At 40.2% G+C, this 16,115-nt stretch overlaps 1 protein-coding gene across 4 annotated transcripts; it reads right to left on the reverse strand.

Moving 5' to 3' along the window:
• Positions 1-16: 16 nt before the first annotated feature.
• e2f2 (E2F transcription factor 2) lies at positions 17-13,684 on the reverse strand. 4 transcript variants are annotated; one of them, XM_016675917.1, is made up of 8 exons: positions 13,302-13,681; positions 12,794-13,082; positions 5,166-5,316; positions 4,589-4,808; positions 3,758-3,919; positions 3,542-3,656; positions 3,255-3,444; positions 17-1,682 (listed from the first exon to the last, which is right to left on the reverse strand). In XM_016675917.1, the coding sequence occupies exons 2-8, from the start codon at positions 13,067-13,069 to the stop codon at positions 1,402-1,404; spliced, it is 1,395 nt and encodes a 464-aa protein (XP_016531403.1). In that variant the 5' UTR covers positions 13,070-13,082; positions 13,302-13,681; the 3' UTR covers positions 17-1,401. The 4 variants fall into 4 exon arrangements, with proteins under 4 accessions (XP_016531403.1, XP_016531404.1, XP_016531406.1 ...); XM_016675918.1 differs by having other exon boundaries at positions 3,255-3,441; positions 12,794-13,684; XM_016675920.1 differs by having other exon boundaries at positions 3,255-3,441; positions 5,217-5,316; positions 12,794-13,679.
• Between the last annotated feature and the right edge of the window lie 2,431 nt (positions 13,685-16,115).

Raw genomic sequence — 16,115 nt, forward strand, 5'->3', positions numbered from 1 at the left:
AATAAACTCACTCAGCTGTAAACAAAGTATTTATTCAACAACTCCAAAACAGAACACACAATATAAAAAAAAATAAGTGCTGCATGTCTTATAAAACAGTCAAAAAAATCCTGAAAACATAGTATAAATACAAGTAGATTTATGTACAAATACAAAAAATAAAAAAAAATAAAAAAAATAATGCTCATTGGGAAAAAATGAATTCTACAAATCTTCAAATTATATCCTCTATTCTATTTACTAAAAACTCACACGCAAACACACCATGACACCCATTTACCAATCTGCCAAACACACAAGCACAATTTTCAAGTTTTGTTAGGACAGGACAGGTAGCTTATCTCTGCAGTATAGAGGGAAAGCCAAAAAATAATAAACTTCAGCAAAAAAATCAAATATTCAAATCTCTAGAACACTTACAAAAATAAAAATAATAATAATAATCATAATAATAATAATAATGAACCCCCAATCCCTCCTCACCTGTAACACAGGTGCTATTTTTAATTGATTTCAGATTATTTCCTTGGAAATACAATAATGGTCTTTAACTACTAAATACAGAAATATTTTATAACATCTGCAGTCAGAGTCAGATTAACAGGGGAGGTACCAGATTAGAATCAAAGCTGCCAAACCAGAGTCAGTGATTGCTTCTCAGCAGGGCCCATCATTTCCATCATCAAACAGTCGACACCGTTTGGCGCCGGACAAATTCAGAACCCAATACTAAATGTCAAACAGGGAAAAGTGAAGCTGATGGGACAGAAACAACATGAGCACCTTTAAAATCAGATACAGTGGGTCCAATGTCTCTGCACAAATTTCACAGACATCTTTATAAGAACTGAGACAGAGGCTGGACTTCATCACAGCTTTTTGTGATACAGGTGAAAGGTTTTTTTTTTTTTTTTTTTAAACACCTGAATCAGAACCCCGTGCAGCTACAGCTTACTTTTATCCAGTGATTAAATCCTGCAAAGCTGAACCAGATTTAAAGCTGACATAACACAAGACTGCCCCCTACAGGTCAAATCCTTGTAGGCTTTGGAGAAAAAGAAAACCCTGAGTTGGTCACAATGAACACGCATCACATTTTCTCCACATGAAATGGTATGCACCAAAAGCTGCTCCTCTTTTGACCTGATAGTTTCTAATCTCCTCAGCACAACCTGGAAATGTTCGTACAAACCCACAGACATCCCTGCATTTTACAACTCTGACTTCATCCCCGCTCAGTCACGCCACAATTAGTCCAAATGGTTTTGACTGTAAAACCAACAATGGCTCTAAAGACATAAAAACAAGCAATGGCTCCATAGTGTAATATAATTTTCCCCAATCTGGCATTCCTTTAAATATTTCACACATTTTTTTTTTTAAATCATTGCCCCATCTCCCTCAGCTCTTCAGTAAATCTCCAAGATCGTAGGTGTCGAAGAAATCTGACACCCCTTCGCTGTCCTCCAGGCTCCAGAGGTAGTCGCTCTGGTCTAAAGGTGGAGAGAAGCTGACGAAGGGAGTGCTGGGGTCTGTGGTGAAGGAGGGTCCGGGCAGCTGGTCCTCTGTGATCTGGAGCAGACTGGGAGGCAAACCCAGCAGCCCCTCCACGTCGAGAAGAGAGGGAGCAGAGGCAGCGGCTGAGGAGGGAGCTGAAGCTGGAGATGAAGTGGATATGCTCACTGCGAGGAAAACGGAGATAAAACGCAGGAAGCAAACGTGATTAGTCTCAGAACAAAGGAACTTTACTGAAAACCTGCAGATGAAATAAGTGATAAACCCTGATTTCTATATGAAGCTATGGCAGCTGCAGATGTCACAAGCTACGTTTCCAATGACCATATAGTGGAGCAATTCGACATTTGAAAATAAATTTGCTTAATGGAAAAACACATAAAAAAAAAGTTCTGCTTCTAGAATGAGGTGTTTTTTTTGGGCTGTGTCAAAATTGATTTAATTTCACAAAACTGCGACAGAAATGCACCACAAGTCACATGATCACCAACCGGACGCTGCCATTGGGGCAAACCATGAAAACGACGACAGGAAGTAGTTGGAGAATGATGGCGCAGCTTTTTTAATGACGTACTGGGTGAACAAACTTATTCACATGTGATTTTAGTTGCATTTCTTTTATAATGAAAACATGCCAATTGCAAAATTTTTTGTGTTCGACATTAAAATATTGACAAAGTTTTGCATAATAACGGAAATACAACTACAGATTCAGAATGCACTGGTAAAAAAAAAAATTAAAATAAATCCTCATTTTACTCTACTAGCAAACTTTTATACTGGGGAAAAAAATAAACATCCACCCTTTGATTTAAAGACATTTGGGGAAATGACTGTTGCCAGTTGACACATTTTGGTAACAGAACCAAACAGTTCCTACTTTGGTTCTATAACATCTCAAGGTTGGGACCTTTCCTGGGCCTGTCAATAAAGTTTACCGGACAATAAATTGTCCCAGAAATTATTGAGATAAACAATAATGTCATTTTGAAACCATTTTAAACTAATAATAATAATAATAATAATAATAATAATAATAATAATAATAATAATAATAATAATAATAACAGCATAGAGCACTCCACACTGGAACTAGAAGACATTTTAAATATTCAAAATAAAAACACAACAACCAACAACAATACATAAAAAGGAAATAAATACAAATATATAAAACTAATCACACACAGCTGAAATCATAAAATGGATTTTGAAGTCTCTGCAAACAAAATTACCTTTCAACAAACAATATTAACCATCAGACTGGACATTTTTGAGCTCATTTCAATTTATCATGCCATTAATTAATTAACTAATTGATTATTCCGACAGAACCAATCTTAGCATAATCTCTCTGGATTGTCCAGAATTCTAGACCCTTTTTCTGTCATCCAGTTTTCTGCAGGGTTTAAGTCTGAAGACTGAGAAGGTTGAGTTTCTGTCTGATTAATCACTTCTGAGTTGGTCTGGATGCTTTGAATGACAGACAGAAGAGTGACCACATTTTCTGGCAGAGTAAATCATTTTCATGTTTAAAAATGCTGGCAAATCAAAACGTTACAAAGAGAATCAGGCCCATACATTTGTTTTGATGTTTGAAAGATGTGAATAGTGACACATAAAGCTGTCTACATCTGTCTGAATGAGCCAGAATTATGTTAATATTTTGTCTGAAAATGGTCATTACGTCATTATCAAAGTTCAAGAGGAGCAGAAATGATGCCAGCACCCTGACCCACCTTCAACAGGCTCGTCTTTGACAGCCTGGCTCTGCTGCGTTCCAGTGGTCGTCACCGGTTTCTTCAGGTCTTCCTTCTTAGGGGTGACTGCGCTCTTAACAGGGCTGGCATCTTCAAGCCCTTCCTCAGGACACAGGTACACCTCTATAGGCCCATTCCTGCTCTTTAAATAGATCTGTAAAGAGCCCTGCTGCACGGAGACAAAGGAAAACCAACAACCAACGTTACATTTAAACCAACGTGCACACGCAGGACGGAGGTGGTTAGAGTCTCATATTCGGTCTCACCCCGGCAGTGTCTGGCACCTCCAGCTTGGTCTCAGCCGGAGCTTTGACTGCGATCACCGTCTGGTCTCGGAGGCTGCCGATGGAGCGGATGTCCTGGTACGTCACGTATCCCAGAGTGCAGCGGTGCGTCAAGGGCAACAGCAGCAGTAAAAGGTGAGTGTGTGCATGTGACTGGACACATATGATAAACATGATGGAGCTTTGTGGAAAGGATATCTCTGGCTGTCTTTGAACTCTGTGAGCTGTTTGAGCTGAGTGGTGCTGGACTGAATCAGGTCATCCAGAGACCGCTCCGCTCTCTCCAGATCCCCCAGCTCTCTCCTCAGAGCAAAGGCCTTTTCTCCTCCAGCAGCGCCGCCTTCAAAAACGTTCCCCATCCTGAAAAACACACACGTAAAAAACAGGAACATAAACAGGCTGGTCTACTTTAACACATCCTAACAGACTGAAAAGTCAAACAGGATCAAAGTGTTTTATCCCTTCTTTTGTTTTTTTTGTGCTTCTTATGTTTCGTAAAGCACTTTGTGGTTTCTGACATGCAAAAAGGTGACATGTAAAGAAAGTTTACTTACTGTCTGATTAAATTACATTACTTCTAAAAACAGCTTGAATTCAGCTGAAGTTTTTGTTCTGCTCTCATGTAAAACTGCTGGTACTGTAAATTATTTTTCCTGGCATCCATTTCAGTTGATGTTTCACAATGAGAAACAGAAACTTTGGTTTCAACAGAAAATCTCTGAGCCAGCCTGAAGCTCCACTTGTGCAACAATCAATGGTGCAACATCACTTACAGTAACATCAGGCCAGTTAATGTCGACATGCATTTAGGTTTCACTTATTTTACAGAATAAGTAAGTAAAGCAGTTTTCCCCCATTGCAACCACAAACTTTTGTCACGTCACAAACTTGTGATGTGACAAAATGTTGAAAAGTTCAAGTTGCCTGAAGACTTTTGGACGACTGGATGTTAATGACACATTTCCACAACTACAAAAAAAACACACATTTTAGCTGCAGTGTACTTTTCAGCTCTGCATTCACACTCACAGCCACTGGATGTTGTTTTTGGACTTCTTTCGGATGAGCTGCACGCCTTCCAGGACGTTGGTGATGTCATAGATCCGCCGCTTCTGGACCTCCAGAACCTCAGTGGCCCAGTTAAGGTCCAGAACTCCATCAGCAGATTCTGCGATCAGTCCCACAAACTTCTTGGTCAGCAGGCCCAACGAAGTGTCGTACCGCGTCCGCTCGCCTGGAGACTTTGGAGCTTAAGGAATTCATATAAAATCATTACCATTTAGGAAACCAAATATGACATTTTCACCAGATCATTCAAACTTCTCCTAACTCATTTATGTCCATCATGTGATTATCAGTTCATTTTTAATTTAACTGATTGCTGATTTAGTCAACATGGAGCAATAAGGTGCTACATGAGGCTCATTCTGCAGTCTGGTTTGCACACAGACAGGAAGTTTGGTTAGTGATTAATTCTGCATGCGAGTGAAACTTTCCCGCTTTGATCTGCTTAAAACACAAGCCAGTAAGAAGAATAAGACATTATTCAATCCAAAAATTACACAAAAAATGGTCCAATGAACTGAACAAGTCTAGATGAACCTACTGCTGATGTAAGCAGCGCTCTGTCCTGATTTGCTCCATGAGACTGACTCACTTCGTGGGCTTGGTAGTCCTGCTGCGACGCTGCATTTCCCTTTAGGTGTGCGAAACTCTGGCAGGTAAAGAGGGTCCTCCAGGTCCAGCTTCCTTTTCGCCTGCACAGAAAAGATTTTGTGCACGTTAGAAAATAAAATTTAAAAGAACAAAACTCTGGAAAAGTCATCTCCGGACAAAAATGCCCCGTCCTAAACGTTTAAATACGTCTATTTGGGTTATTACAATGTAATGAGTAGATCTAGACCAGGGGTGGCCAAGTCCAGTCCTCGAGAGCCACCATCCTGCAAGTTTCAGATGCATCCCTGCTTCAACACACCTGAATCAAATGACTGGCTCGTTATCAGGCCTCTGTAGAGCTTTTCCCGGTCTGTTGGAGTAAGGATACTTCTAAAACTTGCAGGATGGTGGCTCTCGAGGACTGGACTTGGCCACCCCTGATCTAGACCATGAAACAAATGCAAAGAAAAGGGACTAAATAGGGTTTTGTTAAGAGTCGTAAATGTGCCAACAGCCCTCAGGAACACCAACAAAGTGCTCCCCTCACACGTTCCCAAGCATGAAGTGGGGCCCATTGTGTGGAGGTCAGAAAGCTTTGGGGAGGGGTGACTGCTTCTTGACCCAGCTCCTCCTAAGTGCCAGCAGGTCTCTGGAATCCCTCACTGACCTCCCAGACTCTCGCCGAGCCCCGTCCCTCAGCCTGACGCTGCACAAACCCTCTGCTCACACACAGGATGCACAAACATGCCAAAGCATTTAGTTTCAATCAGAATCACACGTTTCTTTGGAGTAGATGTGCACCCATCAAACATTTCTTCAGATTCAGATTTTCTTTTCCAAATCAGCACTAAAGACTATAATTGTTGCTCAGCTAGCTGACTATTAAACCTCATTCATACTCCCTAAGCTCTTTACTGTTCCCTCGACCACAAAGTCTGTGTGAAGAGAATGTCAAATATTAAGATTTTTTATTCCCAGTTTAGCCTTACCAACATTTAATTATATTTATAGTCTCACTGCTCTTTAACAGCAATTAAAAAATACTTACTATGTTTATATTTTTAAAATTTTATATAAGTTAAATTTAAGTTTAAGCTAACTTCAGTTTTAATAACTTATTTTTATTTTTTGGTCCTTTTCTACTATTTGTTACATTGCTCTGCTTCAAGCATCACCAGCTCACCATCATCACAAATTTGTCTTCCATCTTTCAAATAAATCTCATCTGTTGTTTTTCTTATGATCGTACTTTTCCTTCTTCAGTTCCTTCATTTTTTTCCTTTATAATTTGTTGTTTTTTTTTCCTATGTAAAGCCGTTGTGAATAAAAAGGCTCCAAAACAAAAGTATGTGGAAAATTTGCCTCTAAAATATTCAAAAGAAACGCAGTTTGGGAAGCTGACATGCTTTGGTACAATGTTACTTTGAACGTTATTGGTTGGTGTTTGCAAAGCTGATAATGAAGACTGGAGATATTATTTCTGTGGTAGTGTTAAGACAGTGTATTAATGCATATTAAGGTATATTTGTTGTTATGAACAACTGAAATACACAGTTATAAACATTTTGGATGGACAAATATTAAATGCAGGTTTATAATATTTGGAATATATTAACCAACAGTTACTGCACTCCAGTTTGTTGCAATGTGATATTGCATTATATTGTGCAGCCCTAATTCATGCTACTAAATTTGCCAAATTGGATAAACTTTAACTGCCCTTACTGGCAACACAGACTCTGTGAGTTTAGTGACTGAGATGCTAGAGTTTGTGTTGAGTGGTAGGAAAAACCTGTAATGAAATTTTCAGTAAAAGTATCAAAATTGAATGTTTTCCAGCTGTTCCTGTATTCGACCCGCTGGTCACTAATCAGAGTCAAACGGTTTGAATCGGATCGCTGAGTGATCACCTGGTGCATCTCTACTTTGTAATCTTAACCTCGACTAAACAGCTTTATTGGAGTAGTATTTCTGAGCCACTCACAACAAAAGTGAAAGTGCAAAGAATCTCTCCTGAAAGATTCTTCTGTTGTGCAAATCGACAACAGCCTTAAAATGAGAATAAAGGAGACCAATAAACCTTCACTGTGGATGTGGAAGTGCGTCAATCAGTAATCATTGGCCCAGTCACACTGTGCAGCCTCACAGAAAACAGTAGTGACAGGACCAGTGAGGTGTGGGATTTCAGCTCAGTCCCTGAAACCACCAGTTAATCTGCTCCATCTGTCTGGGTCCTCACCTAACTGTTTACTCTCCCACCTAACTACCAACAACAAAGATCTCTTTGTCACCACAATACACACCAGGTGACTGATTTCGGTACTAGAACATAATTGCACAACATCTTTTTTCATATGTGACAGAATGTGAGTCCTCAACCACGTGTGGGCAGCTGTGCTCATGTGAGAGATGAGACAACAGAACGCGCCGTTGTCCGAACGCGCTCCCTGACGTGTCCACCTGTCGCATGGCGACATCTGGAGCGGGACGGCCAGCCAAGGCGCCGCTGAAGGGTGACCTCAAATCCCTAAATCACACAGCCAGCCAGAACTAAACTAAACAACCCCAACAGGGCAGCAACCAGCAAAACCTTTATGTAAGATTGATGTAAGTTTGATACTATTCCTGGTTTCCTCCTGCTCAACCTGCTTGTTACTCTCTGTGTGAATCCAACCACACCAAGTTTTTAAAAAATGCAACAGTTCCAGTCAAAGACAGACATGCTGACGGGTTGTAGGAAAGGGACCAACGGTTTCACACTGCAGCTGTGAGAGTGTGCGCGTGTGTGTGTGTGTGTGTGTGTGTGTGTGTGAGTGTGTGTAAGGGTGGGGAAATTAGAGCCTCCTTTTTTGCATGAGGGATTTTTCTAGTGACTCGTCCCTATGACACACTTTACATTTCATGAGGGGGAAATGTGTTAGGTCAGTCCCTCATGTCTCGTTTCCAATGAGCAGGTCGGTATGGACCGGTATGGGCCGGTATGGGTCGGTATGGGTCGGTATGGACCAGTATGGGTCGGTATGGGCCGGTATGGGCCGGTATGAGCCGGTATGGGTCAGTATGGACCGGTATGGGTCAGTGCGGTTCGGTTCACCAGCGGATTCAGGAGAGTGTTTCTACCGCCCAAATGGCTACCATAGCATCTCACTCGTGTGACGACAAATGTAACATACTGCTTACTTACCTCATGCTTGCACCAAGCCTGAGGGACATCCACTTTAAAAAAAAGTGGATGACGCACCAGCAGCTCCACCCTAGCCGTACTGTACCATTGTCCTTTGGACCTACAGCTGAAGCGGGTCCTGGAACGGTGCGGTACAGGTCAGTTCTATAGGCTGTTTCTACACTGGAACCAGACCAACAGGTGTACCGAACCACACCAACCCGTGGCGTACCGCTCAGAACCGAGGTATTGGTTATCGTACCTCACAGAAAATACTGCATGTGGACTTACAGGAAAGCCACTTTAAATGTGCCTTTAGTTCTGGTTTGGACTTTTAAACCACAGCATGATGATCCTTCATACATTTCCAATGTTCTCTGGCCCGATATCACCACTAGGATCCAAACTTACATTGATCAGAGCCAGTTTTCTATTCCTAAATGAAGGCTAAAAGCAACAGAGCCTTTGCAGTAGCAGCCTCTCAAAACCACTTTCTTTGCCTAATTTTACAGTATATTTTTCTTTTTATCAACTTTATCTTATAACTTGACATATTTATCTTTGCCTCCTTTCTGTTGTTTTACCATGTGGACTTTATCTTGAAAGTAGCTATATAAATAAAATGCACTTACTTGTTTGACTTGTTTTATTGGCTCTGTTATCTCCTCGTTGAGTGATATATCTTCTGACGTATTTGCTATAACCTTACTCTAGAAACACCCAAGCACCGAGTTCCTGCTGCTGTTGTGAAATTCCCAAGCTAATCTAGTGAAGTGAAGGCCTCAAACCAACAAACCCAGTTGGTCAGGCTGCACAGGACTCAGATTCCAACTAATTCAGGGCGAGTTACAGTACGCCTGGAAATATCTACTACCTGTGTGGAGCCTCAAATGCCGGATAGCGGAAGAGGAATAAACCCTGCTGTTTATCGTCAACTTACTCTTAACAGGTAAAGGGTGAGTCGTCCCATTTGGGTTGCTAATGGGGGGAGGGAGAGAAGGCTGCTTTGAAATGCAAAGCTCCCCCTACAGAGAGCAGAAAGCTCCAGGGCCAGGGCTTGCCTCAGGGTGTGGTAAAACAAAGCAAATGATCGGAAGAGCGCAAGCATACAGGTAGTGGGATGGTAAATGTCACACCCAGGCATCACTCTGAGTACGGGGTTAAGCACAGGGGCTCAAGGGAGGCAAGTCCCCATAACAAACCCCCTACTCTGAATTCTGCAGTTAAGTGGATGGCGAATGGACGCCCTTGAACTCTGAAAGGACCGAACACTGTAACACATTCACAGCATGTCACAACATTATCAACAGTCAACACACCCGGTTTAACCTCACGTGCTCACAATTACTCCAGTCAACATGACTAATAAGCAAACCTGAGGTCTCTGCAGCTACAGGTGAAGGATTAAAAACCGACTCGCTCTTAAGAACAAGCTTTATGTCAGCTTCATGCAGCAGGACTGCTTTGCAGACACGTTTGCCTTGCTTTAGCATCCGGTTCACCTGCCCTGAAACTTAAAAAGCAGTGGTTATTCTGTTAAGTTAAAGGAAGTGAGCCGTGCACCAATAGGCAACATTTCCTGTAATCATCAACAACCATAAAAGCTGCAACATCAGAGACTCTGCGATCTCACAAAACTGTCTTTGAGAACAACAATAAAATATGTAATCTGCAACTGAATAATTTCTAAATTAACTAAGGCGTTTTATGTTTGAATACGTTTAACATCCATTTTAAGGAATGCACCATACAGGGTGATTAGTCAGGCCGTACCCCCATGAACAAGTCAGACATGTTTCGGTCCATGCCCCACCCAGAGCTACATGCCAAGGTGCTTTTCCCTCGACAAATAGTGTTTTCTCACTTTACTAAAGAGTGCAGAAGACCATTAAACAACAACAAAAAAACTATATTTAGATCCTTTAACCAGGAGAAGAATTAGACATTTTTTAATAATAACATTAAACTCTATACGATCATATTTGTGAACCCTATAAACTGATCATATGATTCAGGGCTTTGTAGCTTTGTCGTTTGAACTTTTTGGTTTTTTTGTTGTTGTATTAACATTTTTAAACATAACTGAATGCAATATGGCTTAACTTCAGAGCTGCACTTCTAATTTATAGCTGTGAAGAGGCTGATAATGCTTTTATTTTAAGTTTTAACTTTAAAAAATTAAAATACTTTTTATTGTTACTGTTAATAAATACATCAACATATTGTGATACAAAGCTTAGTCCATATAACACTTCAGGAACATAATGTGTGCAGACATTAGATCCGTGTCTCCCAGTTGCTGCGTGTGGATTATTGTGTGTCCACACGTCACATCCAGGGTTGGTTTAGATTAAAATATCTGTCACATGACCTGGTTCTAATATCGGATTAGAGAAGGAGGCGTAAAATTTCTGCACCGTGATGCACAAATCTAGGAACGCAGGCATACGATGAGCCAGGTGGTAGTTTGTCTCCCACTATCCTTATAATCCTCTTGTAGGGAATATTAGAGGAGGCAGGGGGGTTAAATGAGATTTAAAGAGCCTGCCCAAACTTTAACCCCTAACCCTGGTGGAGCCCGAAATCTTACAGTCAAAAGCAGATATTATAATAATTATCATCAATATTTTTCCTATATTCCTTCAATGTGTTAACACACTGCTTTTATGTGCAGATTAAGGATGGGACAGCTATATCAACGCATAAAAGTTCCACTGTAGAGTGATGCACTGTCCCCTCCCCCACCTGTTGCTGATCAATAGATAATAGTTCAGGTAAGGGTAAATGATTTGTACTTTTAATGACAGCCTAGAGAACACCAGTTTTCTCCACCTGGATGGGACACACAGTGGTGTAGCGCTCCTCCTTCCCCTACCTTTTGCTGCACACTGCTGATAAGCTGTCTGAAAAATGAATACAACACGTTTTCCTCAGTTACAAGAAAGACAAATGTGGCTCTTTGGAACTTTTTTCCCCGTCATAAGAAACAATCAGAGAGGAAGAACTGTTTGAGGTAACCTTGATTTAAACAGAATAGTTGGAAAGAAGAGGAAAGCTTCGTCAGCAGACAACGTGAGGCTCTACGTTAACAGACACCCTACATAATCAACCAGAGAATATCAACTCATTCTACGTCAAATGTTACTCTATAAAACATTGAACAACAAAAGGACTAATTACACCTTTGCACCAAAATTATTAAAAACTACTACTTGAGGGAAGGTGACATGAACTTTTTGTGGTAGTGTTGTAATAAACAAAGTTATTTACTACTTATTTTTTGGTAACTGCATGTCTGTGTTTGCCTGACACGGCATTCATGGCTGCCCAAATAGAAATATTACTCTTGAAAAATATTTCTGTTTGAAATGGGCTTCTTCAAGACACAACTTGCTTCAAAAAGTGTGATTTATATCACTAACCTGCACACAGGAACTGCATTTAATCATATTTTTGAATTTACTGATATCTATGAATGCTCCATGGAGCATCAACAGACACGGCGCTATGAGAGAAAATTTTAAAAATAACATTTCCAGTCATGCTGTCAGGTTTTTTTTTCCTGTTATCAATAACTGAAATTTAATGTAATAAAGCAAAATTCTGATAAACAATGCCCACCTCTACCAACACTACTAAATTTAAAGGTTTATTATTTGAATCTAAGTAACAAAAAATCTGATTTAGATAACACTATTAAGTAGCTTGGTATGCTTTTCTATTTTAAATAATAAAGATTATGTTAGATATTTTTGTTTTAGATCATTTAAATACAGCAAATGTGTGATATATCACCTCTAGGTAATCATACCATGGGAATCTCATTTCTGCCGTTTCCCAGTATGGAAACAGAAAAATGGCTTCCTCCAGGACAGCAGTTGTTCAGTTATGACCTCCACCAGCTTCAGTTGCATGAACAGGTTCTACAGGTTGTGTGGAGGCTAATGACTGGAGCAGATGGAGCAGCTGTCTCTGGGCAGAATCACCAAAATCAAGTGTTCAAAAACTGTTTTGGGTTCCAACACCCCCCTCTGCACTGTCTGCGCATCACAGAGGGGGCCACTCATCCTACTTTTTCCACAAGAAAAGGGGCCCCAAATCCTACCAATAACCCCCCGCCCCCCTTTCCTCTTTCTCATCCAAAGCATCAATACAAGCAAGGCGTCTGGTCTCCTCCAGCTCCAGCTGGGTTACTGGTAGAAAGATGTCCCCGATCTTTACAGGAAAGAGAGCAAACATTCATGCACAGCAGCAGCGCAGCAGCATAGAGGCCCCTCTGTGGCTTATCGCGTCAGAACAGGGCGCCCAGCTTAAAACATGGATGCCAATGCAAATTAAGAATTATTCCTCCCACAGCAGCACTTATCAAACTGTAAGTAAAACATTGTGTTCGCGGAGAAAGTGCGAGTGCGTACCGGCAGGCGCCCGGAGGATGATCTGATGGGCTTCGCGTCCGGTCCGTGGGGGGTCGAGTACAGACTGTTGGCTCTTTGTTCGGCCGCTGTCGTGTTGCCGATCTGGGTGAAGTATCCGACCGGTACCGAGCTCATCGGCGGGCTGGACAGTCCGCTGCAGAACAGCTCGGTCTTCCCTCCGCCGCCGGACAAAACCTTCATCTTCTGCTGGGCGCAGGAGAGCCCCACGGCCGGCCGGGCCGGTGCGGGAGAGACGCCTCTCGGCATCCGCATCATTTTCCTGAGTAAACTAAATTTAACCGGATTGGTGCAGCGGAGGGAGAAGCTTGTCGTGAGCCGAGCACAGAAATGAAATGCTGAACAACAATGCAATTAACCTACAGAGTGATCAATATGAAACGTAAACATGCAGAATAAGCGTGATTTTTTATATTATTTGGATATTTAGATTGCACTCAATGTTATGATCCTTTGTTCTGCAGAATAGTTTAAAGAAAAGTTCCCTTACCAGTCAATAAAAGCGGCTCCCTAAATAAACAAACACATTTAATAATCCAGCAATAAAAAGGGGAACAAATGTTCTCAGGGTTCTGTGAGTTCGGATCCAGATTAGCGAGTCTGCCTCTGAATCGGAACCAATCCAAGCCTACTGTCCGTACAGCGCACAGCAGCACTCACCATACAACAGAAGAAGAGTCTTTTTAGCGCCAAACTCGATCCCGCGAAATTCAGATCTCCCGCGGTTAGATCTCGCCTCTGATTGGCTGGCGGCACGCTCGGCTTGTCACTTTTGTATGAAACAGTTGTGCAGGGCTGGAACTGGAGCTCTTAAAGGGACAGTAGCATCAGTTTGACACCGGGCGGTTTATTGTTAGGCTGGATGAAGACAATAAAAGTGTGTTATATTAACTACATGTGCATCATTTAAGCTATGATAAACGAGCTTTTAAGAAATACATCTTTATAATAGTAAAGATGTATTTACTATTATACTTAAATAAAGACTTAAGTCTTAAAGTCTTTATACTTTAAGTCTTTAAGTATAAAGACTTAAAGATTTAAGATCGGAAATTCATTACAATAAATTATGGAAATTACCTAATTTTTGATGAAAAGTAAAGGACTTATAATTGTTCGCTGGACTATGTTGAGTTATTGTGCTTCATATGACCGTTTATTACCTTTGATAGAAGAAAGAGTATTAAAGTGTCGTAATGACATATTTACAGCTTAATTTGATTTTCTTCTGTTCTTATGTTGCAATTTTATATCTTTTTGTTAAACTTTATCTTTCAAACAAGCATTTTTTGAGTGAGGACATCTTCCAACAAAATCCCCACATAATTTTTTTTAATTATTACTCTTTATACTCTACTTCACTTTTCCCTGTAATAAAGTGGGTGTAGCTAAGAGGAGATGCAGAGGGCAGTCTGTAAATGATAACTGAGTCAGCTGAACTCTTGCTTATTGGCTCACAAGAGATATTGAAAGAAAACACTCCTGCCCACATTCACAGCGACCAAACCCAACCACATGACCTGACCCCCACTGGCCAAGACAAAGTAAACTCACTACCACAGCAAGACTATTGTCATGGCTGGATCAGGGTTGAAATTTTGAAAAAAAATATGTATGTAAAAGTTTTCAGAAATATGTTTTGTTTGTGTGTTTAGCTTATTAGTGGATTTAAAAAGCCTTGATTGACAGTCAGTGAAGAAACAAGACTTACAACAGTGAAAAGGAATCAGAAACTGTATAAAATAAAGAGATTGTAACTAGATCTTATTTTATCTTCACTCTCTGTTTCTTCATCTTTCATAAGGCAAACTGGTGAAAAGTTCCTGTGTTGTGAAATCCACAGACTTGGGATTTCACTTTCTTTTGCAGATTGCATAAACTGGAGTGACCCACCAAATAAAGGAGGGCATACACACATGTTGTTAAATTATATCTGAGCTTTGGTGACTTGAATTAAACTTAAAACAAACTTTAAACCACTAGTAGAGGGAATGTCAGAAGACATCACCAAAACATTTGATTGTTGTTGCTTTGACATTGTTATGCTTTCAGGTTTTGTCTGAATAGCTCAGTGTACGTCAAAGTTTCTCTTACATGAATGATCTTATTCAGAAAGATCTTAAAAAAAGAACTGAGAGGAAACAAAGTTAACATTTGAAACAACGAGAAAAAAGTGATAACTGGAGAAGAAGAAAGTAGCAGAATGAGAAAACGTAAAAAATTTGAAATCTCTTTTTATTTGGTGTCTAATGTGACACTCAGTCTCATTTTGATTGGTTGATTAGCATCTCATGATGCCTCCTCCTCTGAAATGAAGAAACCAGAGAAGCCATCATGAATCTTTCCTGGCTGAAATAGATCTGATCAAACTTTCATGTTTGGTTGGAATAAATATTTTTGTTTGCATTGTCTGCTTTGCTTTGTGCATCTAAACCAGGAGTCTCAAACTGTAGTCGGATGGCCGGATGTGTCAATGCTTCAACGTGCTTGAATCAAATCAGTAGGTTGTTAGCAGGCCTTTGTCTAACTTAATCGTAGGCTGAGGAGGTAATTATCTGACTAATAAACAGCCTCCTTATAAAACATTCCCCCTGTTATCAGTAGTTTTGCACATTTAATCATTAGCAGACAAACATTAGTGTGATCCGTGGTAAAATAAATTCTTAGTTTTGTTTATTACCAACTGGTTTTACTTATAATCAGTGATTTAAGTCTTAACTTTGATGTTGGTTATTATGAAATCTTAACCCTGACAACATACAGGAATCTCTTTGCTTCTTTTGTGTGGTAAAACTGCTCAATGGACAGGAAAAAAAAATATTTTTTCATATATAATGAGAGTAACTGGTTTATGAACATGTAAAAATTACTTTCTCTGAATCAAAAGCAAAATTATATTTGAACTGCCTGAAGAACATCTGGTTTACTTGCTCTTCCCTGCAGGAAATGATCTTATGCTTTTGAGCAAAGATCTGATCTTTGGTCCGTTTCATGTGTTCACATTCAATAGATCTCAGCCATTTTGGTGTATTTTTGTCCAACACCCCCATCTTGTGCTGTAAACTTTTACCACAGGTTTTTACTGACTGATAAAAAAGTGAGAAGTACATCAAATAAATGTCTTCATTTTCATTCACACAGTAAACTGCAGCCAAAGATTGTGTCACTGCTCCCTCTAGTTTGCTTTTGAGGAATTGCTTTCCTTTGAAAAGTTTCTCATGATTATTAAACTATTTCAAGATATTTAGAAAGACCATTTTTCCCCACCTGCACTGAAAAATAAGGAAAGAGGTTTTGAATATAT

This window comes from Poecilia formosa, unplaced genomic scaffold (genome assembly GCF_000485575.1).
Source record: "Poecilia formosa unplaced genomic scaffold, Poecilia_formosa-5.1.2 Scaffold123, whole genome shotgun sequence".
NCBI classification, from domain to species: domain Eukaryota; kingdom Metazoa; phylum Chordata; class Actinopteri; order Cyprinodontiformes; family Poeciliidae; genus Poecilia; species Poecilia formosa.

Excerpts from the sequence above, each read along its gene's own strand:
- e2f2 (XM_016675917.1), bottom strand. The coding sequence starts at position 13,069 with ATGATGCGGATGCCGAGAGGCGTCTCTCCCGCACCGGCCCGGCCGGCC. Across the intron at positions 3,920-4,588 it reads AAAAACAACATCCAGTGGCT|GATGGGGAACGTTTTTGAAG; the intron begins GTGAGTGTGAAT and ends TGTGTTTTTCAG. Across the intron at positions 3,445-3,541 it reads AGGTGCCAGACACTGCCGGG|CAGGGCTCTTTACAGATCTA; the intron begins GTGAGACCGAAT and ends GTCTCCGTGCAG.